Source organism: Eleutherodactylus coqui, chromosome 4, assembly GCF_035609145.1.
Source record: "Eleutherodactylus coqui strain aEleCoq1 chromosome 4, aEleCoq1.hap1, whole genome shotgun sequence".
Lineage (NCBI taxonomy): Eukaryota > Metazoa > Chordata > Amphibia > Anura > Eleutherodactylidae > Eleutherodactylus > Eleutherodactylus coqui.
In genome coordinates this window covers 144997677-145023549 of record NC_089840.1, presented here as the reverse complement: position 1 = coordinate 145023549, position 25873 = coordinate 144997677, and the positions used below count along the sequence as shown (strand labels likewise).

General features: G+C 46.5%; 1 protein-coding gene across 3 annotated transcripts in view; it reads right to left on the bottom strand.

Annotated features, from left to right (window-relative positions):
• The window catches only part of PPP1R12B (protein phosphatase 1 regulatory subunit 12B), a 59091-nt gene extending 50958 nt beyond the window's left edge, over window positions 1–8133 (bottom strand). For 2 of the 3 annotated variants that reach the window (XR_010792577.1, XM_066600233.1), the window contains exon 1: window positions 7906–8128. Coding sequence is in view for 2 of the 3 variants with exons in the window: in XM_066600233.1 (XP_066456330.1) it covers window positions 7906–8010 (105 nt within the window). In the remaining variant the exon portion in view is untranslated. Of the gene's footprint in view, window positions 1–7905 lie in introns of all 3 variants that reach the window. The other variant, XM_066600236.1, reaches the window with a different exon arrangement.
• Between the last annotated feature and the right edge of the window lie 17740 nt (window positions 8134–25873).

The following is a 25873-nucleotide window of genomic DNA, read 5'->3' as shown; positions in this document are numbered from 1 at the left end:
TAAAAGAGTCCACAGACAAAGAAATAGTTTTCAAACCGGAATATCTTTCTCTCTCTCTCTCTTGTCTAAGTTATCTGATAGACGATCCCCGGGGGTACACTCCTGACATGGTGGGTCAACACACAACTCTCCTTTTTCCTTACTTGCTAGTTCCTTCTGCCGACTTGTCATAGCAGGAACCATTACATGGTGCTCCAGTCCCTGAGAGAATATATCCCATGGCAAATGAGATAGGCCTGCGGCTCCGCACAAGTAGAAGCAAAAATGAACTTCAGCCTCCCACTGTCACATCCTCCTCCACCGACTACATCTCTGCACTCTTTCTACTCTCAACTTTGCTTCCCCACTACTCTTAAACTACCACAATGCCACACACGTTAGGTGCGTGTTAGCACCAACATAGAGCACACAAATGATAAATACTCATAAAACAGACACATAGCAACAAAAGACACTCCAACTCTGGGCCACTGCACAATAAAAAGCATTCCAAAAGGTCACATGTCCCTCTAACTGGTACAAAAAAAGGCAACTCTACCCACAAAACAAGCCCTCACAGAGCTCAGTTGCTGGAAAAATAAAAAAAATGCTATGGATCTTATAGTGTGGCGATGCTGCGTTTTTATTTAAAAATGTGTTTTTTTCTGCTGAAGTAGTAAAAAATAAAAGTCCGTATAAACTCGGTATTGCAGTAATCCTGCTGCTGTAGATAAGACAATCATCATGTTAGTTTTACTCAATGGTCAACACCGTCAAAGCAAAACCTAAAATACAGTATCGGAATTTCTCTCTCTCCCCCTTCCTCATCTCCCCCAAAAATGCAAGAGTTATACAACACATTATATGTACTCCAGAATCGTGCCGTTTAAAAAAAAAAAAAAATCTAACTCCTCCCACACAAAAAAATGTCAAGCCATCATACGGCAATGTCACAGCGAGTTATGGCTCTTGCAATGAGACTATGCAAATCTCTGGTCTTTAAAGAGTGCCTGCACTTTGCCCTTCGGAGGGCTCCTGCTCTGTCGGCTACTTCCAGCAGCTAAAGACAGCCCCATATTGCGCTATATGGTGCTACATGGGGCCATCTTCAGCTGTCGGTAGGACCCGAAAACAGCCGACGGAGGAGGAGCACTCAGAAGAGCAAAGTGCAGGCACTCTAAGGCACAAAATAGGCCAATCACTAAGGGGTTAAGGATGTAGCAGCTTTACAGGAGAGGTAAGTATGTGAGATACCTCTATATATTATACACACACACACGTGCATTGTGTGTATACACTGACTTACCAAAAGTCATGAGACAGGAACTAATGTAGGAACCCTTTAGCCCAGCGAAGGGCAGCAGCTCATAGACTCTACTCAAGTGGCATCAATTCTACAAATGGATGGAAGAAGTCTGAAGGAATGTTGACCCATGCCATTTAGTTAGTCACCCACAGCTCCGTGGTATTTGTAGGTGCAAGATCTTGGGCGTGAATGGACCTCTCCACCACATCCCATAAATACTTCATTAGGCCCCCTTCACACGGGCGATTTTGTCTCGTTGCGACAATGCTACAAATCGCATGTATGTGAAGCCCATGCTTTCCTATGGGTTAATTCACACCTGCGATGTTTTGTAGCATGCGACATCCCGACTCAAAAACGTTGTGGGTCCAGTGATATGCCCGCGACTTGTGAGGTTTTGTAGCCCACGTTTCCCTATGGAGCCTTTCATGCAATGCAGTTTTCGTGCGGTGCGATGCAATTATGACAGTAGGAAATCCTATTGTCAAAGCTATAATCTAAGCCCTAACTGCAGGAAGAAAAAAAAAACCACAGTATAAATCACAGCATCTTCTCCCTGGTCCCCGGAACCGTTTCTCTTCATCTCTTCTGGCTGGGGGATTGAAAAATCCTCGTCTCTGGAAGCGTTGCCTCTGATTGCCTGAGGTTTACCCATTCATCGAGCGCTGGCTCTGACTGGCTAAGTGTCAACCAATCACAGGCAGTGCTTCCAGGAGGCGGGGAGATTTCAATCCCCAGCCAGAAGAGATGAAGAAGAGTGCCGGGGACCGAGAAGAAGCTGTGTCGGAACCCCGGACAGCGCTTCTACGTGATTTATATATATTTTTCCTCTAGCTAGGGCATATTTTTGGGATAGGGCTTATATTTCAATTTGTTGGCATTCTACAGAATGCTCCTTGAACAAATTCTAGACTGCTTAGACTCAATGGCAAAGTGCATTATCCTGCTGGAATATCCCATCATTGTGGGGCTACAGGAAGTGGTGCAAATGGTCACCAAGCAGTGAATCATAGCGAGCATCGGTCAATGATGTGTTTGTGGGAACTCAACCCGTGCCATGAGAACACACCCCACACCAGTATGGAAGCATTGCCAGCCTGAACAGTGCCTTGTTGACAACTGGGGTCCATAGCTTCATGGCCATACCTGAACCCTACCATCAGCCCAAAACAATTGGCATTATGACTTATCGGACCATATCACATGTTACCAGTGCTTTAGGACCAGTTAACAACCTCATGAGCCCAGGTGAGGTGCTGCAACCAGTTTTGTTATGTTAAAGGGATTCTGTCACCAGGTTCATGAAGTTTAATGCTGAGTCACGGAGGCAGACCGCACTAGCTTCTCCCCACCCACATTATACAGATTGACAGCTCTCTCCCCTTTTGTAAATAGGGAAAGGGCTATCAATCTGCATACTGCGGGCGGTGAGAGGCTGGCTCAGCTCAGAGTCAAACTTTGTGCACCTGGTGACAGAATCCCGTTAACAGAGGCTCTCTAGTGGGTCTTCTGCTCAACTATCCCATGGAAGCTAAGGATAGCCGCACTGGCCTGCAGAATACGTGTGAGGATTTCTGCATTGAATGCAATTTCTGCCATAGTTGCTTGTCAGGCCGCATGACAATTCTAGCCAAACGCCAGTGGTCACAATCATTAGGTACCCATGGGCGGCCACTGTGCTTCTATCACGTATTCCCGGTACACATGTACCACTGTGGATCAAGGAATGTTCTATGCCTGCACAACTTCAGAAATGGAACTTCCCATCCGTCTGGCACCCACTATCAGACCTCATTTGAACTCCGATAATTCATGTTGTCCTTCCATGAGCACCCTGGCCAGTACTCACCCTCACTCACAAGATAACATCTCGCAGCCTATACAGGTGTGGGTATTCCTAAGCCGCCCCCTAAGGTAACGCCACTTCATATTCAATTTACATACTGCTATCCCAGGACTTTTGCCATGTCAGTGTATATGTGCGCAGTTTAGCACTACTATAAATATGAGTATTGTACAGTGGTACTGTGCTGTATACTTGCACTATGTACGTGTGGTATAGTAGTAGTACCATTTAGATTTGTGTTATAGGAAATGGGAATGCTGCTCAAAAAAAAAAAAATTAAGAGAACCCTTAAAACATACCGAAAGATTTAAGCTGAAAATCTTATGACCGGGCAGATTCCAATTGCATAAAACATGGGCATTGAAAAGCATGTATTTACACTTTTTCGCTCACACTCACGTATACGAATTAAGTATTCCGCAAGCAGAAAAAAAAAGTCGCAGCATGCTCGATTTTGCTGTGGATACCGCACGGACGGCCTCCACTTAAGTCTGACCTGCAGCCCATATGCAATTATAAATTGCGTATCACCTAGCGATGACGCGGGAAATAAAAAAACAAAAAAACTGGACTGCACATGACCAATGGCGAGATGCCCACGTCATCTGCAATACAGAAAAAAAGGTATGCTGGGTCGCCGTACGGGCTCATAGTCCTTAAAGAGTTTGATGCTAATGTCTTTGTCCCGGATACCACAGGACACCTTCAGTGGTCTTCTGCAGTCTATGCCATGACTGGTGAGAGCCTTTTTGTAGCACTAAGGCAGGGGCATCAAACTCATTTTCACCAAGGCCACATCAGCCTTATAGTTGCCTTCAAAGGGCCAATTGCAATTGTGAGGTTGTATAGGAATAGAGTCGCCCATAATAGTCCCAGTAGTTCTAGTGGCACCTACATTGGTGGCCCCAGTAGTAATAGCAAATCTATTGTCCTCTGACTGACCAACATCCCTACAGGCATTCCTTTCACTCAGCCTGCATCTGCGGTCCAGCGGCAGCTGATGCTGAGTCTGACCACTCTCCTCAGCTTCTGCGCTGCGTACAGGACGGCTCACGCAGACAACCACCAGGTGGGGGGAGGGAGAGCTCAGTGGTCACAGACTGCACTGCTGTAGCCGGACCGTGCTGAAGGCTGCGTGCGTAGAATGCCTGATAGCTTGCTGCACGGCTGGCAGGCCACATAAAATGGGTCAGTGGGTCGGATTGGGCCCACCGGCCCTGTGTTTGACCTGTGCACTAGGGAGAACTACAAATTATTAGGTAGGTAGCTTAAATGATAAGGCCAATCAGTGTACATCCTCTCTGGCAAAACCGTTGATGGCCTGAACAAGAGGCCGCGTATGACACTCCTCATCTGCCTGCACAGATCACAACAGGCTTCCTTTTGCATATTCCTTACATAAATGAAACCTTGAAGTAAAACCTTTTAAACCGGCTTCTCAGTTTCAGACTTGTGCCCAGATATTGCACACAGAGCTTCGTTTTGGGATCACTTGAAAACGTTAATTAGGGTTGTCAGAGTAAAAAAAAAAATAAACAGCTGGCCCTACTTCAAAATAACATAAGCAACTGTACCCATCTCTCTTCTCCCCCGACAAGTCAGGTGATTGCTGCAGCCAATCAGAGGCCACAACATCCCTGTTCCTAACTCCTGGCATCATAGCAGCAAAGGTATAGCTTGTGATTGACCGCACTAGTCACCTGACTTCGTCAGAGATGGGAATCGTTGCAGGAGCCACCACACTTTTCCCAGGGAAGAATAAAGGGGAGTGCAGTTTTGCTTTTTTGGATGCATTGCCAGCTGTTAGCAAAAAAAAAAAGTGTAAGAAGTTTAGTTAACCCTTCAACATGCTAATATGTTTTCAGGTTAAACACAATACCAAGCCATAAGTTATAGTCCTTCTATTCATGACATATATGTCCAGGGCAGTTAAAGGGAGCTTTCAATTTCCATCCTTTTCTGGAGATTCGGCGTCCGAGGAGCGGGCCCACAGCCGAGGAAACAGCGAGGTAGAGAAAGTCCTTGTCTCTGGGCTCTACCATCTCCTCCCCTGGGAATTGCTCAGGACCCAACCAAGGTGCCGCTGGGGGAGATCACAGGGGTTGTAATTGGGGTTGTTAACCTTAAGTCCATTTGTCACTTGTGATGCCGCCGTTCCGTCTTCTGCGGTGGATCTTCCTGATTAAATAAAGTAGTCCACACACAGGGCAACTTTCTCAACAAGAACTGCTAACGGTAGGTTCTGTCCCTTTATTGTGAACTTCTCAAAATAATTCCAAACAAAAAATTTTAGTACAAGTGCAACAAACCAGAGTGGTGCAACAGGGAGGATTCTCGCTGTAATCGGATAATCCACAGTCCTAGTTATCTGTGTGATCCCGCTGCTGGTGACTCTTTCTCTATTGGTCAACACTTACTCACGTTGTCCCCTCCTTGTTGTATAGCAGATTGTTCTGCTCCCGATGCTTAGCAGCAGCACCAGGGTCTCATGGATAGAATGGGCCAAGGCCGAGCATAAGAAAGTCGCTCAGCTTCCTCCATTCCCTTCACACAGATCGATGTCCGGTGTCTGTGTGGTTCGCTCTCTTGACTCCCTCACTGTCAGACCTCACTCTTCTCTCCTGACTGACAGGCTCCACACTACTACTCATTGCATCCTTACAAACACATATCTCAGGCACAATCATATGACCACAGATGATACATTTTCCAGACATTAACCTATTCAGTCCTGCAAACGTGTAATACACATAAATCTGATGCATGCCACAAGTAAGACGCTGACAAGACATTGACACGAGACAGACCTATAACAATTTATGGAGGGGCCCCATTAACTCTTGGCCACTACAAAGACATACAAAATTAAAAACATTATAAATATAGTTTTCAAAACGGCAATTTACAAGCTCAGCCCATCGCTTCATCTTCCTCTGATTCCCCAGGTAGTGATGTCACATCCATTAAGACATCGCATGACTATAACAGCCAACCATGAAACAGCCCTTTGGGCGCAATGTTCAGTGGCAAGGTCATGTAAACTGACATCTCAATGCCAGGCAGGTGTTGTCAGGGGTGTTGTGCAGAATGCATAATAGTAATTACACTGAGTAGAAGCAGTGAAGGTCACTATACTGGTAGCCTTATAAACCTAAGCTACCATTCCTCCTCCATCCTGTAATACTTGTATGTTACACTGCACGCCATGGTATTACAGGACCTACAGACAGCCAGGCTCTCTATAGTTACATATAGACATCAATAGGAGGCTACTGTTACATGCAGCTTTCTTGATATTTCTGCACATTTCGCCTGTATTGACCATCTATAGCAATGCTACACTAATTATATCTTATTTCAGACATTTGTCTTCCCAACATTTTTACTGTGGAAATCGCCAGTAAAAAAAAAAAAATGTATTTCAATCTAAGTGAACTTCTACTATCAGGACACTGCTGGTCGGTGAGCTCAAATGATTTACCGTTCCTGTATATGTGATACATTACTCAAGGTTCATACATCACAAAGCTATTCTGCGTGTTGTAATGGGCACCCTCCATAGTTATAGTGAGAAGTACTGATGCCTTTATTTGTAACTGCATTGGTAAAGCTTTCCAATGTATTGCCAAGACAAACAAGAACAGCAGCCCAATGAGACACAAAATACCAATGTTGTCACCCTAGCACAGTGTTCCCCAACTCCAGTCCTCAGGGACCCCCAACAGGTTATGTGTTCAGGATTTCCTCAGTGTTGCACAGGTGATGTAATTATTGTCGGTGCCTCAGACATTGCCACAGGCGTTCTTACCATAGGAGATCCTGAAAACATGACCTGTTGGTGGTCCCTGAGGACTGGAGTTGGGGACCCCTGCCCTAGCACACAGATATCTCCCACTCTCAGAACTGGCCATGCCTCTACCGTTGTTGGAGGGTTTTACTTTTTTAGCAGATTTTACATTCAATCTTCAGCACTCAACATGTTTCAACAGTTGTATCCTCATGAAACAGTCAGCCGCTCTGTCCCTATAACAGTGCATCCAACATTGTCCCCAGAACAGAGCCAGCACCAGTGTTCCCTCAACAGTCCATGCATTCGGCACCAAAATCAGCAATGCTAACTGCGGAATTGCTGGCAGTGCTGTTGCTAGGCGATGACGCGGGACCTGCAGCCTGTTTGCAATGTCAATTGTGGATGGGCCACGGGTTGGACGGCTTCCATTGACTTGGTCTGTGTGGAGTCCACACAAAAATAGAACATACTGCGATTTTATTTATGCTCGCGGAAATCGCTATCTGCTCATATGAGCGGATATGCGAATGTTCTATTTTTTTAATGTGTGCAGAATACTGCAGATCGTCCGTGCGGGTGACAATCGCAGATTCCTCAATTCAAATCCGGTCGTATGAGACCGGCCTTAATGTCACCAAAGGAGAAAAAAAGGTAGCCAAAATGATTTTGATAGCTGAAGAAATAGAAAGATTAGGGCCATAAACCTACCATATGGGTAAATATCACTGAAAGTGTTCGGTCCTCTAGGACAGAAACACCCTGATCCTTATAATTAAAGCATAACCAACATGATCTACTGTTACTGGAGGGGGTGGGTGCCCCCGAGGCTTCCTACGAGCAGTCACAGCCACCTCTATGGCAGGGTGTACGGTTTATTCCTCATCACAGATCCCACAGAAGGCGAGTACAGAGATGAGACAGGTCCCACAGCGGAAGACAGATAGATACAAGTTGACACAATGTGTATCTGCGCATTGTACTTGCCCAGCTGCTCCGCAGGCCTTCAGTGTAGCGAGAGGGCTTCTCCCGAACGTGCGAGCCAAACCTGTCATAAGCGTGAACACTCGTCAACCAGCGGTGTTCTGTCATATCTGACCGCCGGCTTCCCTCTGTATCTGCAGGCTGTCAGCTGGAAGGTCATGTAGGGTGGATATAGTATTTGTGAGGAGTTCTCGGAGTGCTTTCTGTGGCAGGTGTGTCTACCTGCTTTACCTCCTCCACCCAGAAATGCAACAGGTTAAGTAGCACTTGTCACTGGATTATATCTGCAATGTGCTGGAAGAGTCAGTAATGTAGGGCAGGTTTCACAATTGATAGCAGGAGTGTAACTACATGTAGATGTTAATAATGGTATCAAGATTGCAGGAAGAAGTAATAAAGCAAATTCACATGAGGTGTATTATATATTGCCCTATGGCAGTGGCTTGACACGCTGCAGTCTGATGTGTGTTAGGCCTCATTCACACAAGCGTTTTTACGTAGCTATTTAGCAGCAATAAAGCATCGGCCGAAAATGGTGACCATGTGAGGCATTGGAATCCAATGCATTTATTCACATAAGAGATTTTCTATCACGTGAAAAAAATTACACCATCGAAACAAGAAATCGGCAGCTGTTTTCAATTGTTGAGTTTTCTCTCTGTGTCAAAAGATAAGTCTCCCTATGGAGGCTCCCATAGACTCCTATGGGAGCTGGAAAAAAAGGGGAGGAAGAGGGAGTTTACCTGCGTCTGGCACTCGGAAAAGAAGACAGCTTCTTCTAAGGATTTCTGCCGACTAAATAATTTCCGTGCTGCTGCGTATTTTTCCCAGGATATGCCCATGTAAATAGATGAGAAAACACCAATTAAGCTTGGGACTAGAAAGCGGCTATTCTTTGATTTTCAGCCGCATTGCAGCCAGCGTGAATATATATATATATGCGCTCGTGTGAATGAAGTCTTAGTGGACACATCGGTAAAGGCACTTTTAGATTGAGCAATTTAGGATTCTGATTCTCACTGGATCACAGGAATCAGAAAGATATAATCAGTGTAAATGCCGGCATAATCTGAATGACAAACAGTAATTCATTAATCGTTCAGATCATGCAGGCATGAAAATCAAACATGATCGTCCTGAGTAAAAAGACCAGCAGCCTGATTACTGTGAACAGAGGAGGCGGCGGCTGGATTGATCCCCGGCTGCTCCACCTCCATTCACTGAGCAATGATCGTACCTGTGTAAAAGCCCAGGAGTGATTACTGCTGGGATGGCTGTCAGGCGCTTCTGCATCCGACAGTCACCCTGTGTAGTAAGGTCATACCACTGTTTTCACACTCTGGGGGGGAAATTTATTAAGACCAGCACTTTAAGGGTGGGTTCACACGGGGCGGATTCCCGTCGGAAATCTCGCGGTTTGGCCGCAGCAAAAACCGCGAGATTTCCGCCGGAAGAACCTCCACGGTTCAAGCCGCGGCGGCTTTGAAGCGGCTCGGCCGCATGCTTTTCCGTTGCAGCCGGCGCTCCCATAGAGGAGAGCGCGGCCGTGACGTAAATAAACAAAAAAGGAAAGGTAAACAGACATGCTCAATCTTTGGAAACCGCGGCGGCCGCAGCCGCGGTTTCAGCCAGATTTACCGCAGCGGATTAGCCGTCCCGTGTGGACGAGATTTCTGAGAAATCTCATCCACATGGCTGGCTAATCCCGAGATTAGCGGCCGCGGGCGGATCTGCTGCGGCAAAACCGCGGCAAATCCGCCCTGTGTAAACCCAGCCTAAAAAAACAGTTTTAGACCTCATGCATAGGGGCAGATTTTTGCTGAAGAATCTGGGTGTGGCATTTGCTTCTGGGTTCTGCAGCAATAACCCTCTATAGCATGCTATGGAAAAGTGATTCTTCATGTACACGAGCGGAAACCAATTCCAGTTTCCGCTTGTGGATGAAAAATCGCAGCATGCTCCATTTTCCTGCGGTGTCCGCACAGACGGATTCCATTGAAGTCAATGAAAGCCACCCGACCTGCGGCCAGAATCCGGACCTGCTGTGTGCCTGAGACAAGGGGCGTAACTAAAGTTAAGCTCAGGCCCCTCCCACCTGTAGCTGTACTATACCTAAACCTTGCTGCCGACATCTTCAAAATGAATTTATATACATGAGCTAGCCCCTTGGCATAAGGTTTCCACACATATTTCCTGGATTACATAAAAATGTGTTTATAGCCCCTTAGGCTAATTTCCCATGGATGAGTTCGATAGGGGGCCGTGAATCACTGCCCGATATCGTGCTATTGCAAGAGCACGCACAAAGATAGGGCTGCAGAGACTTCATATCTCCTGTATATAATTAGATATGTACAGTTGGTATATCATCTGAAGTTATACATCTCCTGTATATGTTCCAGCAGGATAATGCTCAGCAGCACTCACAAGGAGGTCACAGGAGCCCACACAACACTGTCACACTTCCATGGCTGTCCGGTCATCAGATTTATCACCAATAGAACATCTATGGGTCCATCTGGGACACCAACTCTGACAGCATACGAGTTTACACTATCTAGAGGCTCAGTAATGGCAAATGTGGAGCAATATGCTGCAGGACACCAAACCGAACCCGTGTGCCTCCATGTCCGCCCGTATCACATCTTGTATCCAAGTTAGAGGCGACCCAACAGGGTACTGGAGCCTCCATGCCTGCCTGTATCACACCTTGTATGCAAGCTTGAGGCGGCCCAAGAGGGTACTAAAGCCTCCATACCTACCTGTATCACATCTTGTGTCCAACTAGAGGCAGTACAACAGGGTACTAGGGCTTCCATGCTCACCCGTATCACATTTTATATCCTAGCTAGAGGTGGTGCAACAGGGTACTAGATCTTTCATGCCCACCAGTAGTAATAGTGACCCCTATATTGTCCCCAGTAGTAATAGTGACCCTCTATTGTGGCCCCAGTAGTAATAGTGACCCCTATATTGTCCCCAGTAGTAATAGTGACCCCTATAGTGACCCCCACAGTGGCATCAGTATTAATAGAAACCACCACCGTGGCCTCAGTAGTAATAGTGATCTCCACAGTGGCCTCAGTAACAATAGTGACCCTTACAGTGGCCCTCAGAGGTAATGGTGACCCCACAGTTGCCCTAGTAATAATAATAACCCCCTCAGTAGCAATATTAACCCAACACTAGCCGCAGTAGTAATATTAATCCCCTCAGTAGCCCCAGTAGTAATATTAACCCTCTCAGTAGCTATATTAATCCTCTCAGTATCCCCAGTAGTAACATTAACACCGCAGTAGCCTCAGTAGTAATATTACCCCCCTCAGTAGCCCCAGTAGTAATGTAGTAGGGGGAAGCTGAGGGGGTTAATATTAATACTACAGCTACTGAAGAGGTTAATATTACTACTGGGGCTACTGAAGGGGTAATATTACTACTGGGGATACTGAGAGGGCTAATATAGCTACATAGAGGGTTAATATTACTACTGGGGCTATAGTCACCATTGTACCCCCTGAGTTATTTATAGGAACTCTTGTGGCTAGAAAATCTGCCTGGTGCAGTCGAGCAACAGGGTTACTTCAAACAGCTGACTGACAGGGTTCAGCAAGTAGCTGATAATCATTTGTCACAGTGTATCTACCATCCCCTTCTGAGTTCCAGGTAGCATAGGACCCGTCCATATCGCCACAGTGGGAGGTCACGGAAATGAAAGGGGATGGTAAACGGGCAAAGTTACATGAAAGTCTTTAGTTGTCATGGGTGATGCCACCATTCCTTTCCTTTGATGCAACTCCTCCTTGTAATAAATAGAGCCCACACAAAGTAGTACTTTTCTGGACACACTGGGAACGGTCAATGATGTCCGCTTTACTGAACGTAGCAAATCCAACATAAAATACAATCCGATGGTAGAATAGGCAAAGCAGCAGTGGAGATACACAGGGCATACATACAGAGTCCACAGTCCCAGTTATCTGTGTCTTACTTTCTCTCCCAGAATCATTGCTCTCAAGACTGGCTTGCACACAGTAACTCACTGACCACTTGCATATGAACTGTTCCTTCTCTCTCAGTACCCAACATCATCCATGGAGGCAGAGCATCCGGCAATCTCTTGGCCTCCTCTATCTTCTCTACACACAGACTGATAATGTCTGTGTGCAGGCAGACTCTCTCTTTTCCCCTCACAAAACTAACCTCCACCAACTAACTCCCATACACCTTGCAACCACATATATATATAGTACGATCATGTGACTAACAAATAATACACACAAACTGCTACATTTCCCAGACATACCCAGACACTTAACCCTTGAGGTGATACAGACATACAATACATATAACGCTGAATCATGCTACAAGCAAAACAAGGACATTACAAAGGCACAAGACAGACATAGATCATTCAAACACACTCTGGAAACTTCCATTCACTTCATGCCACTACATTACTACTTGGGCTACTGAGTAAGATAATATTACTTCCGGGGCTATTGAGGGGGTTAATATTACTACTGGGGCTGCTGAGACGGTCAATATAGCTACTGAGGGGGTTAATATTACTACTGGAGCTACTGAAAGTGTGAATATAGCTACTGAGGAGGTTAATATTACTACTGCAGCTACTGAGAGGGTTAATATAGCTACTGAGTGGGTTAATATTACTACTGCGGCTACTGTTGGGTTAATATTGCTACTGAGGAGGTTATTAATATTACTGGGGCTACTGTAAGGCTATCATTACTGAGACCCCTGTAGGGTCACTATTACTACTGAGCGTCACTGTGGGGGTCACTATTGTTACTGAGGCCACTGTGGGGGTCACTATGACTACTAAGGCCACTGTGGGGGTCACTATTATTACTGGGACCACAATAGGGGTCATTATTACTGCGGGGGACAATCTAGGGGTCACTATTACTACTGGCTTGGATACAAAATGTGATACAGATGGGCATGGAGGCTCTAGTACCCAGTTGGGCTGCTTCTAGCTTGAATACAAGATGTGATATGGGCGAGCATGGAGGCTCTAGTACCCTGTTGTACTGCCTCTCGCTTGGAAACAAGATGTGATTCGGGTAGGTATGGAGGCTCTAGTACCCTGTTGGGCCGTCTCTAGCTTAGATACAAGATGTGATATGGGGGGCATGGAGGCTCTAGTACCCTGTTGGTCCGTCTCTAGCTTAGATACAAGATGTGATACACGCGGGCACATAGTCACACAGGTTCGGTATGGTGTCCTGCGGCATATTACTCCACATTTGCCGGTACTGTGCCTCTAGATAGTGTAAACTCCTATGCTGTCAGAGTTGGTGTCCCAGATGGTCCCATACATCTTCTATTGATGATAAATTTGACGACCGGGCAGCCATGGAAGTGTGACAGTGTTGTGTGGGCTCCTGTGACCTCCTTGTGTGTGCATTTCTGAACATTATCCTGCTGGAACATATACAGGAGATGTATATCTTATACCAGCTGTACATATCTAATTATATACAGGAGATATGAGGTGTCATTAGCCACTGCAATTGCATCAGAAATGGAGGCAAATTAGAAACAGGCAATAGTTCAAGAGTGCCAGATCAGGTGACTAAAGAGTATGATCCATCAACTCGAAGCCCAAATTAGCTAGTTTGCTCCAGCTCATGGTCAAAGCATTGTTGTGTAAGAACACAATACCTTGAATCAACTTCCAACATCTTTTAGAATTCAGTGCCTCCTTCAGTTTATTAAGAAGTGCTTTGTAATACACGGCCACAACAGTAGACCCCTTTGGAAGGTAGTCCATGAGCAGTATTCCAGAACAGATAAGTCACCTTGGATGACAACTTCTGCACTCTGAACTTCTTTGGAATTGGGGAACCATATATAAGACTCTACATCTCATCCATCGTCACCTGTTAAGACAGGAAAAGCATCAGCATCCAGCCAAAAAGGTTGCAGAATTCCCTGGGAGGATTGCACAGAGAAACGCATTTGGTCTGCTGGCAAACATTTTGGGACCCACTTGACAGAAACCTTCCTCATGTTCAGATGATTGAATTATGGACCCAACTTTGCGAAGTCCTACATCTGGGCAAGAAAAATAAACAAAGCACATACAGAATGGGGGGAATTGAGCTAAGCAGCACATGTGAAAAAGACTTAGGTATACTAATAGATCATAAACTGTGCAGCGATCGAGAACCAGGCCTTCAACCAGAGAGACAGCAGGACACAAGATGGCAAGGTTCACGGTGGCTCTACCGTCTTTTTTCCCAAGAGGCTGAAGTATAACCCAGCTCAGCCACTAGTTGGGGAGATAAGATGTAGTTGGCTTGGTTCCCACTGAATAGTCCTAGGTTGTCGTTGTGATGCCAGTGTCCCTAGACAAGTGATAAGTCACTTGTGATGAATAAATGAATCCACAAACAGCATGGTTTTCCAAACCGGGGACACGTGGTTTCCTTTTAATCACGGTTCAACTTTGATTTTCCAATACAGGCAAAATTACATGTACTTTTCAACACAGGAACAGATGCTTCTACACCGATTCGAGCTTTGCATTTCCTAAGACACTTGAAAAACAAAAAGTTATTTTCCCCAAGGCACACATATCTTCAGTTGCTGTTATCTGATGGACACTCTTGAGACAACCACTCTTCCCTTACACATCCTCCCACACGCTCTTACAACTAAGGCTAGCTGTAGAGGTTTCTTAACGTTCTTAATCTGTGTAAATGGTATGTTCCACTGCTTCATATTAACTGAATTGACTCTATTTGTTACTACAGCTAATTTTTCCCCATCACCTGCTCCAATAGCATTTTCCCTCTCCTCTGTCTAATTTTAATGTTGCTAGGCACATTTTGTTTATTTAAAGAGGACAATAAACCTCTCCCCCCCATCTTGTTCATTAGCCATGCAAAGATGGGGGCAGCTGGTTGACTTGTGAACTGTACCTAGCCACTCCTAGCTGTAGACTTGCAACCAGAACTTTAAAACTAATGATAGTCTCATTGCCACGCAAGTGGATGGCACGCATGAGTGGCTGGTACTAAGTGTCTGGGAGCAAGTGTCTTATGCAGTCAAATGATGCAGTTATACAGCGCAGTTCAACAGAGCAGGAGACAGGTAAAATCCACAATCACCTATAGGAGTGATAGGAAACCTTTTGAGCTTGGCATGTCAAAATTCGCCAAAAAACCGAGCATAACTCGGGTGGTGTGTCACTTCGAGAAAAAAACATAAATTTGCGATGTTTATAGTTTAAATAACAAAAATGTATAATTGTAATATATAACTATATTTAATAAACCCAGAACACCCATAGCACAGGCCCTCGCCTCTCCCAGCCTCCCCCTCACTTATCTCAGTAATGATGAGCCCCCAGCAGTGACAGTGCCCACTAGCAGTGACAATGGCCCCCAGCAATGACAGCGGCCCAGAGCAGTGACAGTGGTCCTCCATAGCGGCCCCCAGCAGTGACAGCAGCCCCCCACAGCGGTCCCCAGCAGTGACAGTAGCCCTCATCAGCAGCCCCCAGCAGTGACAGCACCCCCCACAGCGGCCACCAGCAGTGACAGCACCTCCTACAGCGGCCACCAGCAGTGACAGCGGCCTCCAGCAGTGACAGTGGCCCACCACAGCGGACCCCAGCAGTGATAGCGCCCCCCACAGCGGCCCCCAGCAGTGACAGCGCCCCCCACAGCGGCCACCAGCAGTGACAGCAGCCCCCAGCAGTGACAGTGCCCCCTACAGCGGCCCCTAGCAGTGACAGTGCCCCCCGAGACCCATATACTTACCCTCTCTACCTCGTGGAAGCTCCGCTCCTCCTCTGCCCTCCGCACCGCTAGCAGCAATGATCTCCGGCGCACACTGTAACGTATTCAACACTAACGGAGTGAACGGCCGACAGCGGCCACGTGTCAGCGACTATGGCTTGCGTGTCAGTGCTGACTAGCGTGTCATAGGTTCGCTATCACGGACCTATAGTCTGGTGAAAAATACTCTCCTCTTTGCACTAACCTCCACCACTATTCTCGTTTCAAGCCTTAACACTTTCTTTCTACGCCCAGCCCCAACACAGTCCATCCACATCAGCCCCTCCCTCCTCTCCTCACCCATGCACCGCTCCCATGCACTTTTCACCTCCAACCCCCCATACCACCAAAAAAACACCTCAGCCACCCACACAAATCCCCTAAACACGTGCTTACCCTCCCTACTTTGCTACTCCTAGCCACAGGAGACATATCACCCAACTCTGGCCCACTGCTCTCTACCAAAATGCCTGCCCTGCCCCATTGAAATGCGTCCTATCGAAATCCCAATCCACGTGCAACAAACTCCCAACTATCCATGACCTCTTCACCACAAAACACTTCAACCTGCTCGCCCTCACCTAAACCTGGATACAGCAGTCCAATTCTACTTCCCCCACTGCATTCTCCTATGATGGCCTGCAGTTCTCCCTCACCCCCAGATTGGACGACAGGCACTGCGGCGGAGTAGGTGTCCTCCTCTCGTCAAACTGCACCTTCTAGGTCATTACCTTGGCTCCCTTGCTCAACTTCCAGACATCCGAAGTCCACACTCTACGGCTCTACCACCCACTGTCCCTGCGTGTCGCAGTTATTTACTAGCCCCCAGGTCCAACCCACCTGTTCCTAGACCACTTCCTATCCTGTGAAATCCCAACTCTCATCCTTGGCTATTTAAACATCCCTACTAATGACCCCAGCTCCTTGTCTGCCTCCCAGTTTTAAACGCTTACCTCCTTCCACCTTCCATTGAAGGAGAGCTTACCACCTCCTGTGGCAACCTGTTCCACTCACTGATTCCCCCCTCACTGTCTAATATCTAATCTGTGTCTTCTCCCTTTCAGTGTCATCCCATTGCTTCTAGTCTTTCCTTGTGCAGATGAGAATAGGGCTGATCCCTCTGTACTGTGACAGCCCTTCAGATATTTGTAGACAGCTATTAAGTCTCCTCTCACCCTTTTTTTTGCAAGCTAAACATTCCCAGATCCTTTATCCATTCCTCATAGGACATGATTTGCAGACCGCTCACCATCTTGGTAGCTCTTCTCTGGACTTGCTCCAGTTTGTCTGTCTTTTTTAAAGTGGGACACAGTATTCCAGATGAGGTCTAACCAAGGAATAGTGATTACACTGCAGTTACCTCCAGTGACCACAGATGGCGTATTCTTCGGTTGGCATCGTTCACGCTCATTTTTCTTTCTTTCCTAGCCCAAACTGCCATTAAGCATTCCAGCCACGACTCGTTTTTGCTGCTGCCTCCAAAGACTCTCTCACTGCCCCCTACACTATAATAGTACCCCATTTGTGCCCCCTACAAGAGTAGAGGTTCAGAGTACTACCACAGTGCCCCAAAAGTTTGGAGTGCCCCTGTAAGTTTAATCCTTTCATGACCAAGGGTCAATGGTGCTCCTGTGTCCAGGTAACATTCTGCTGTTCTGATATTCCCACTTTGAAAAAATCATAACTTTTTTTATTTTTCTGGTGACATATGTACATGCGAGTTTGTTTTTTGTGGGATTTGTATTTTTCAATGGTAACATTTAACTTACCATATCATGTATAGGAAGACTTTTAAAAATTTCTAGTTGGGGAAAATGGAGAAAAAAACCACAATTTCAGCATTTTAGGGCTGATTTTATTTATATAGCGTTCATGGTGCAGTAAAAATGTCTTTATTCTGTGGGTCAGTATGAGTACAGCGAAACCAAGTTTATATAAGTTTTTTTTTATATAGTAATACTGAAAAAAACTTTTTTTTAAAAATTGCTTTCTGTCACTATATTTTGACCCCCATGACTTCACTTTTCTCCTATTGGCACTGTAGTTTGTATTGGTACCATTTTTGAGAACATGTGACTTCTTGATCGCTTTTTATTTACTTTTTTTCTTGCAGACCTTTTCTCATGGCCTAATGCACCGTAGGTGCCACAGTACATAACTAAATTTCAGGAGCTTTGTGTCTCTGCGGCCTCACACGCACCTTATGTGTGAATCAACATCTACATGACAGCGTTACTGTTTCACGTGACCTCACACGCCTTTGTCATTATTTGTTGGCAATTAATTTCAGCAGGGCAAGCAGGGCTTAACCACTGCCCTACAACTGAGCTATTAACAATTTGCATGGCGACCAGCTAATTCTCATTGATTGCAAGCAGATTCAGCCCTGATAGGCTTTCAAGCTGTGAGGTGAAAGGAGCGTGGAAGCCTGTGATTGGAGCGCCCGTTGCCTGGTTACAGCAGAGCAGCGCATGGGAGGAATGAAAAGGAAAGTGTGCATACAATGTGAGGGGACAGTTGGTCCAGGCAGAGGCTTCAGTAAGTGGCTCATAGAAGACAGGAGGGAGAGGTTAGTTCAGTCAGGGGAGAGTAGAGGCAGAGAAGAGTCAGGTCAGTCGGACCCGTGAAAAAACAGAAGTTAGTATTATTCAGTCAGTGAGTTACTGCTAGACAGAGAGAAGTATAGCCAATATACTAGATAGTAGTCTATGTCGTGTGTAGGAGCCGAAGAATAGCAAGCAGCAGATAGCAGATAGTGTTATAGATCAGTAAAGGCTGGTTTAGACGCAACAATTATCGCTCAAAAAAATCTTTTGAACAATAATCATTGTGTTCTTTTTACAGCGCAAGGTGATTGCTCAAACGATGAGCGATCACCTTGCGCTCCGAGCGGAGGATGCAGAAGACAAGCAGGGTGTAGTTATAAATAGTTATAAACGAGACGCCAGAAAATATATTTGAAATTGCTGACCCTCCAGGCTATTCATCCCTTTGAAGGGTCTCCAATTTAATTCTAGCAGACCTTGTATTCCATAGAAATTCCTAGATATTGTATGGAGTCTAAAAATGATCATGATGGAATCCAAGCCGGAAAGTTGTGAAGTATACAAGGGAGGTGTGGCATCAGGAACATTTTGCTAAGATTTTCCCTGCCAATTAATGGGACTTTATCCTCCACGTTTTGTATCAATGGAAGCAAATTGGCAGAAATATACTTTTGAGGTTTAGAAGATCCCACAACTCCCAAATATTTGAATTTATTCGCTATTGGAAGTGCGTATCTTCCAATGAAAAGTCCACCAGCAAGAGCTCTAAGGGAAAAATCACAGATTTAGCCTTTTTTTACAAGAGCGCATATCGACCGGCGTTTTCACATGGGCGTATTTGTGAGACGTAAAAACGCGCAGACAAGCCAATATAGCCAAAGTTCTGGAACTATGTTTTGGCCTGAATACGTCCAGCCGCTGCACAGGCTCCTATGGGAGCCCATGGCAGCAGCTCCCCCACCCGTGCAGGCTCACCTCACTTCCTCCCCTCTTGTTGTGTGCAATGGGAGGTGGCGGGATGGAGGTGGAGCTAAGTGCCCACCCTTTCCCCGCCCCTTATCCATAGGGATCAATGGGACGAGGTGGGGCGGATCGGCGCTTGACTCCACCCCCTCCCATTGCACATAACGAGAGAGGAGGAAGATAGGTGAGCCTGCAATGAGGAGGGAGGGGAAATTGGAGCAGGCCTGGTGAGGTCGGCACATTTGCACCAGCCTCACCAGTCCATATGAACGGGCGCACAAATGTTTTATTTGTGCACCCGTTCATCAGATTTTTTTATAACAATGTAGCGTATATCGGCCAACTGTGAAAACGGCCGGCCGATATGCGCTCATGTGAAGGAAGCCTTACACCTGTTAGTAGTGAGACCCGACATCTTACCAAATATATCAAAAATGGACATAACAGGACTCATTGATCTACCCACATCCCTCATATACAACAACAGATCATCTGCACTTTGTGAGATACGTTCCACAATTTCTCCACACTTCAGTCTAACTATATTGGGTGATTTCCTTATCAAACGAGCCAGGGGCTTGATGTCCAGGGCAAAGAGAAGAAGGGATAGGGTTGTGTGGAAATAGGCAATAGAAAGCAAGCAAGTAAGGCCTCTCTGGGTTTTTTTTAAAAAAGCGTTTAGGGGGTGTTTTTAATGCCCGCTAAAACGCTGCACTAAGCCTCCATTCGTTTTAATGGGGCTTCTCAGATGATCGTTTTAGCGCAGGGTTTATAACGCGCGCTAAAATGAATTGCTGTATGTTCCATTTTTGGCCGTTCAGCGTATTTTGAAATGAATAGGGTGCGGTAAAAACGCTGCATACAGCATTTTTGAACACAGCTTACTATGCCTCCGGGAGGGGGAAAAAATGGGGACGTCATCATCTTGCTTTGCCTGCGGCGTTACTGCATGCAGTAAAAACGCAGGCAAACGCTCACAGACTCACTGTTAAACTCTGCGTGGCTTGTGTGAGAGTGGACGAATATCAAAGAGTACTTGTACAATTCCTGACTATATTATGAATCATAGGAAAAAAATCTGGATTAGCCGCGCCATCTGCGGACAAAGCGCCAGCATGTTATGTGGCAAGTTTAGCTATGAACAGTAGCAGTAGAATGTGATGCCTCATAGCCGACTGCTTCTAAGGCAGAACTGTTGTTAGCAAAACATCTGGGCACAATAAAGACTTTGTGTAGAAGAAGGCAGAGGCTGGAGACGAGGTGGTGATGCCACCCTGCCAGCCTTGGGGTTGTCAGGCTTTATGCTGTGAATGCCCTGGTAATGGCTGAGCGCTCGGTCTGAACATACCTTACCATATATGGGTTCTTGGCAATGACAGATTTCTATCTCCCAGACTCTTACCTAAAAGAGGAAATCTCTGCTGCTCCCTGCAGATCCAGGGATATGGAATAATAGACTTGCTGCAAGTAGTGACAACGTATTTGCTAGACGTGGGATGGAAATTGTTCTGCAGCGATGCAGAAATAATCCTGTTTCTTCTTCCTCAGATTTGTCATCTCTTAATTACAGTTTAGTCATCAGCATTGAGTTCCCATATACAGTCCCTGCAAAGTTATTTGTGTGCTTTGTATGATGGTATTTGGATACACAATAAGGATAATTATCATCATAGTGAACACATTAACCCCTTTGTGGATATAGGAATGTAACCGGGCAATTCTTTACAAGAAAACAGTCTGGACTAGCTTCTGTATATAACACCCACTCCTGTTATATTATGTCATAGAGGTCAGTTTGTAAAACCCAGTGGAACAAGACCATTATTAGCAATAGAAATTTACCACATATATAGCGGTATAATGCTGTGGCTACATCTATGCATGCCCCCCAACCCCATGTATGTCTGGAAGTCTGTGGTGACACTTGGTGTTGTACTTCTTGAACACCAGACTAGGCATCTTTATTTTGAATGGGGTAATACACATGAGCATTCCCCCCCCCCCCCCCCACATTGCATCGCGGTATGGGAAAAAATGTTCATGTCCTATCTTTGGGCGTTCCCTCAGAACACCTAGGATCGCCTATTGTCTTTAATGGGGCATGGCGTTCGAGGTGCAAGCAAGTACAATGCTAGGTTTACCCACTGAAAACAATGGAAAACATTTGGCGATCCTCCGCTGCGGCTTAAAGCTGCTGGTAGAGGATTACTACTTTTCTGGAGTCATGCAAGGTGGTTTTAACCAAATAGTGACTACCCATACAAGTTTTCACATCCTGGGTGTCTGGGCTTTAGGTTACAGGACCGTAAGGACACTCCGGCCCTGTAGACTAAAGCCCAGGGGTCTGTGCATGTGACTGCTCCTGGCTGCCGGAGGTAGCCGAGAGCCTGAAGCTGTCATGAGGGGGGCCGCGGTGTGTTATCCCTGGTTACACAATCGTCATTATCCAATGGATAATGGCGATTGCATAAAAGTAAAAAAAAAAGTTTAAAAAGTAATGTTTTATCTCCCCTCATAGATCCGATGCATGAGGGGAGGTGGAACTTCTCACCTCTGGCCTCCGCGTTGTCCGCGACAATCTGGTCCTGCATGCGCACCACCGGCTAGATGTCAGATGCATGCGCAGAATCCTGGAGATCCTGGGAAATATAAAACCTCCCTGCTCTCAGATAGGTAGTCGAGAGCAAGAAGTTACCTAAGACCCCTGGATACCTCCCCCCCTCCCCGATAGAATCTTTATCTACAGACCTTTCCCCGACTTCTGAGCATATGCCCGTTGGCAAAATGGTGGACACATACACAGAAGCTAGGGATTGCCTGGGAAATGTAAAATCTTCTTGCTCCTGGTACCAAAGGTGGCAAAGAGCCTGGAGGTGTCACCGGGGGCCATGGTGTGCGGTCCCAGTTCACACAATCGCCGTTAACCGATGGATAATGGCGATCATGTAAAAGTAAAAAAAGTTTAGAAAAGTAAGTTTTATTTCCCCTCATGGATCCGATCCATGAGGGGAGATGAAACTCCTTACTTAAGGCCTCCGAAGATGTCCTACGATGGGATCTTTGTTCACAAACCTTTCCCCGGCTTCTGCGCATTTGCCCGTTGACAAAATAGTGGACGCAAGTGTAGAAGCTGGGGACGGCTTGGGAAATTTAATACCTCCTTGCTACCAAAGGCATCTGAGAGCCTGGAGCAATCCCCGGTCACGTGATCACTGTTATCCACTGGATAAGAAAAGTCACATAAAATTTTTTTAAAAGCTAGTTTTCCTCTCCCCTCAGCGATGTACATCTGCTCATGCGTCCCTCAATTTTCCTTGTTTCTTGTTCCCAGCGGTATTAGTGTATCTTGACGCCACCAGGAACTCTTAGTGGAGTCAAGATTGATGGGGGGGGGGGGGGGGGTGACGTCCCTTGAAGGTGATTGGCTGCACAGCAGGCTGGAAAAATAGGTCCTGAAAGGGCACTAAAAGCAGGGGAGAAAAAAATTTCAGCTGGCCGTGGTGCAAACGGAGAAACAATAATACCTAAGTCTCCCTGTCGCCGGCCCTGTCAGCTCAGTGGCTTCCCCTTCCCCACTGACATTTGTCAGCCGCTGATGGGACTGTGAGCTCCGTACCCGGCGCTTGGCCACTGACATTTACCGCCCTCACTGGCGCAGGGACTGTGAGATGTGTGGCTCCCGCTCCACCGCTGACAGCTGCCGGCCTGAGCGTTTCTGCTTTGCCCCAGGGAAAGCCGCACCGGGTGGTGTGGTGGGAAGCATACCACTATTTCTCCCCCCGGGCCTGATGGCCTGTTTAGCTGTAGCATCCGACGGTATGTTACAGCTAAATCTGCGGGGGGTCGGGGTGGGTATTGTGGAGCGGCGAATGGAACGGATACGGGTGGGGGTGGCTATTGTCGAGCGCTGACGGTGGCCCTGTTAAATCCGCAACAGGATATTTTGCCCTCAGTGCTAGCACCATTAGCCGCGTAGTGTGTTGTGCGTCGCTGGGCAAGGTTTTCCGTTTGCACAACAGCCAGCTGCATATTTTTAGCGCCTGCTTTCAGTGCCTCTCCAGGACCTAGTTTTCCAGCCTGCTGTGCATCAGGCGGCGTCACCTCCCTGTCAATCTTGACTCCACCAGGAGTTCCTGGTGGCGCCAAGATACACTAATACTGTTCCCAGCAGTGATCAGGGGCCTCTTTATGCAGTTCCTGGTCACGTGATCGCCATTACCCAATGATGTGTAAAAAGGTAGCGATTTAGAAGTGTAGGAGGTTGGTAAAAGGAGGTACAAAGCGTAAGAGATTAAAGGTTATCAGCAGAACAGGACTCTGCAATGCCCAGGTCGAGGCTAGGTGCCCCCCTGGGCATGGGCAGTAAAACTAGGAGAGCAGATGAAAGACAATGTAGCAACATGCAATGTCAATCAAGATACTGTTGAAAGGCATGGAATCACAGGACGGGACATAATATTACAGTGCCGCCTCTCTTAGAAAGTGCAGTTCAATTCCGATTAACAGTTCATAAAAAAAGATGCTCTGAAGTTGGCACAAAGAAATAACCAACTAAGGTGAAGTTCACAACAGCGTTGTGTTTTCCATTTTCCTGTTCTGTACTAAGAGCAGAAAACAGATGCAGTAAAATCCCCAGTGATTTCAATTGGACTTATCTTGTTTCAGATTGCTTCCATTCTTCGTTGTGTCTGGTTTCAGTTTTCTGTCCAAAAAAATAAACCGGATGGAATGGAGCTTTACGTTTTTTTTCACATTGTACTCAGTGGGCGATAGACACAAACAGAAACTGTTCTCCTTGTATCCGTTTGGTCTTCTGTATAATGGATTCATGATGATAAAATCCATGCATATATACAGAGCTCTTGTTTGAATGTTCATCCACTGTGATCACAACAAAGTTCTAGCCTAATGAAATCCCCTTTCTTTGCAGGGTTGGAATTTAGCTGATTTGGGCCAGTTCTCCTGATCTGCAAAGCAAGTTATTGGCCAAATCTTGATCCGTTGTTCTATTGTACAGTTGTCAATTACGGACAGCACTATAGTATTGCTCCAGCGTGCTCCCATGCTCACAGCCATTCCGCCGCCGTTCTCTAGCAGCAGCAGAGGACGCAGGTGCCTGCTGCACACAGCACTGGCAGCCTGATGGCGGTCTCCTGCGTTAGATGTCAGCTACCCGCAGAGCCAATCAAACATACCAGTCGCTCCTCTGCAGAACTCCTGTGCACCAGCATCTCTCCCTGGTGAGCTGTTTAGGCCTCCTGTCCACGGGCGAATTTTCACTGCATTCCCCGCGGCAATAATCCGTCCGAGGGGAACACAGCGAACACTTTCCATAGACTTACTATGGAAAGTGCAGCCCCGCTGTCCACGAGCGGAGAATTATAGCGATTCTCCGCTCGCGGGATTTAAATCACAGCATGCTGTGAATTGTCAGCACGGAGAACTGTCACCTCTCCCCTGCTCCCCGGCGGCGGCTCTCGTGGCAGAGATCTGCTGTGGGATATCGCTACGCCCGTGGATAGGAGCCCTTAGCCTGCTGGACAGCTTCCCTGCCTAACCATGACCAGTTCTTGCTCCTGCAACCCCGCTCCTGATTAGCTCCACCCCCACTGATTAGCCACACTATATAAACCTGGCCTTGTCCCTCCCTCAGTGCATCATTATCGAGCTCCCAGCTTGTAATCAAGCTCCTCTTCCTGTTCCTCAGTCTACAAATAGCTGCTCTGTGTACCGACGTCTGAGTTCCCCTAACTCTGCTACCCGCCTGCTCTTCTTGTACTGTGAAATGATACTACGCATGTACTGACATCTGGCTTTTCCCGACCATCCCACCAATCTGCATTGGTTACAACAAAGAGACTCCAACCCTGAACCGGATCATTACAGCGATGCTGCATAATACACCTGTCCCCTCCTGTGTACCGTAGTCCACATCCTGGCCCTTTTTCCTCATAATGGCAGATGACAGGATAGGCAGTTTGAGCGACCGCCCGAAGCCCAAATGGCTGCCTAAACAGCCTACCAGCTTTAAGCACTGCCTCATGTATGCATAGCTGCGTGGATGCCAGGATTGCAGCAGACCACACTGACACTGGAAACTACAAACTGGGGGAGAAGGAGGCATCCTCAGCGGTGGTGGCAAGCGCAAGTAATAAGCAGCCACCTTCTCTTAGTCTGGGCTCAGCGCTCCACTGGTGGAATGGTACATATGTACTGTATGTGTGTGTGTCTAAAAGAATGCATGTTCGTATGTAAAATGTCTGTGAGCTAGGGCTATATGTAAAAGTGCACCTACATGTGTATTTATAAAACTATGCCTATGTACTTTGAATGTGCAAAGCGGATCAAATGTGGAAAATTGACAGCAGAAAAGCTGCAGCAAATTGGCAGTATTTTCACCTCGTGTTCTGGTACTATAACTATGGTGTCATTTGGGTTCTGTTACTGCATTTATAAAGCAAGCATCCAGTCATTTTAAAACTTAAAAATGCCGGGAGAGCCAACATTCTTCATACAGCTCGGGCCCCTGGCAGCATCCTATGCCCTCAGGTACGTAATATTCACCTATGTAGAACATGTGACGTATATATGAAAGAGTGTATCACACATGTGCGATCTAGCATTTTTGTGTTCAAGTCTATGTGGGTAGTACAA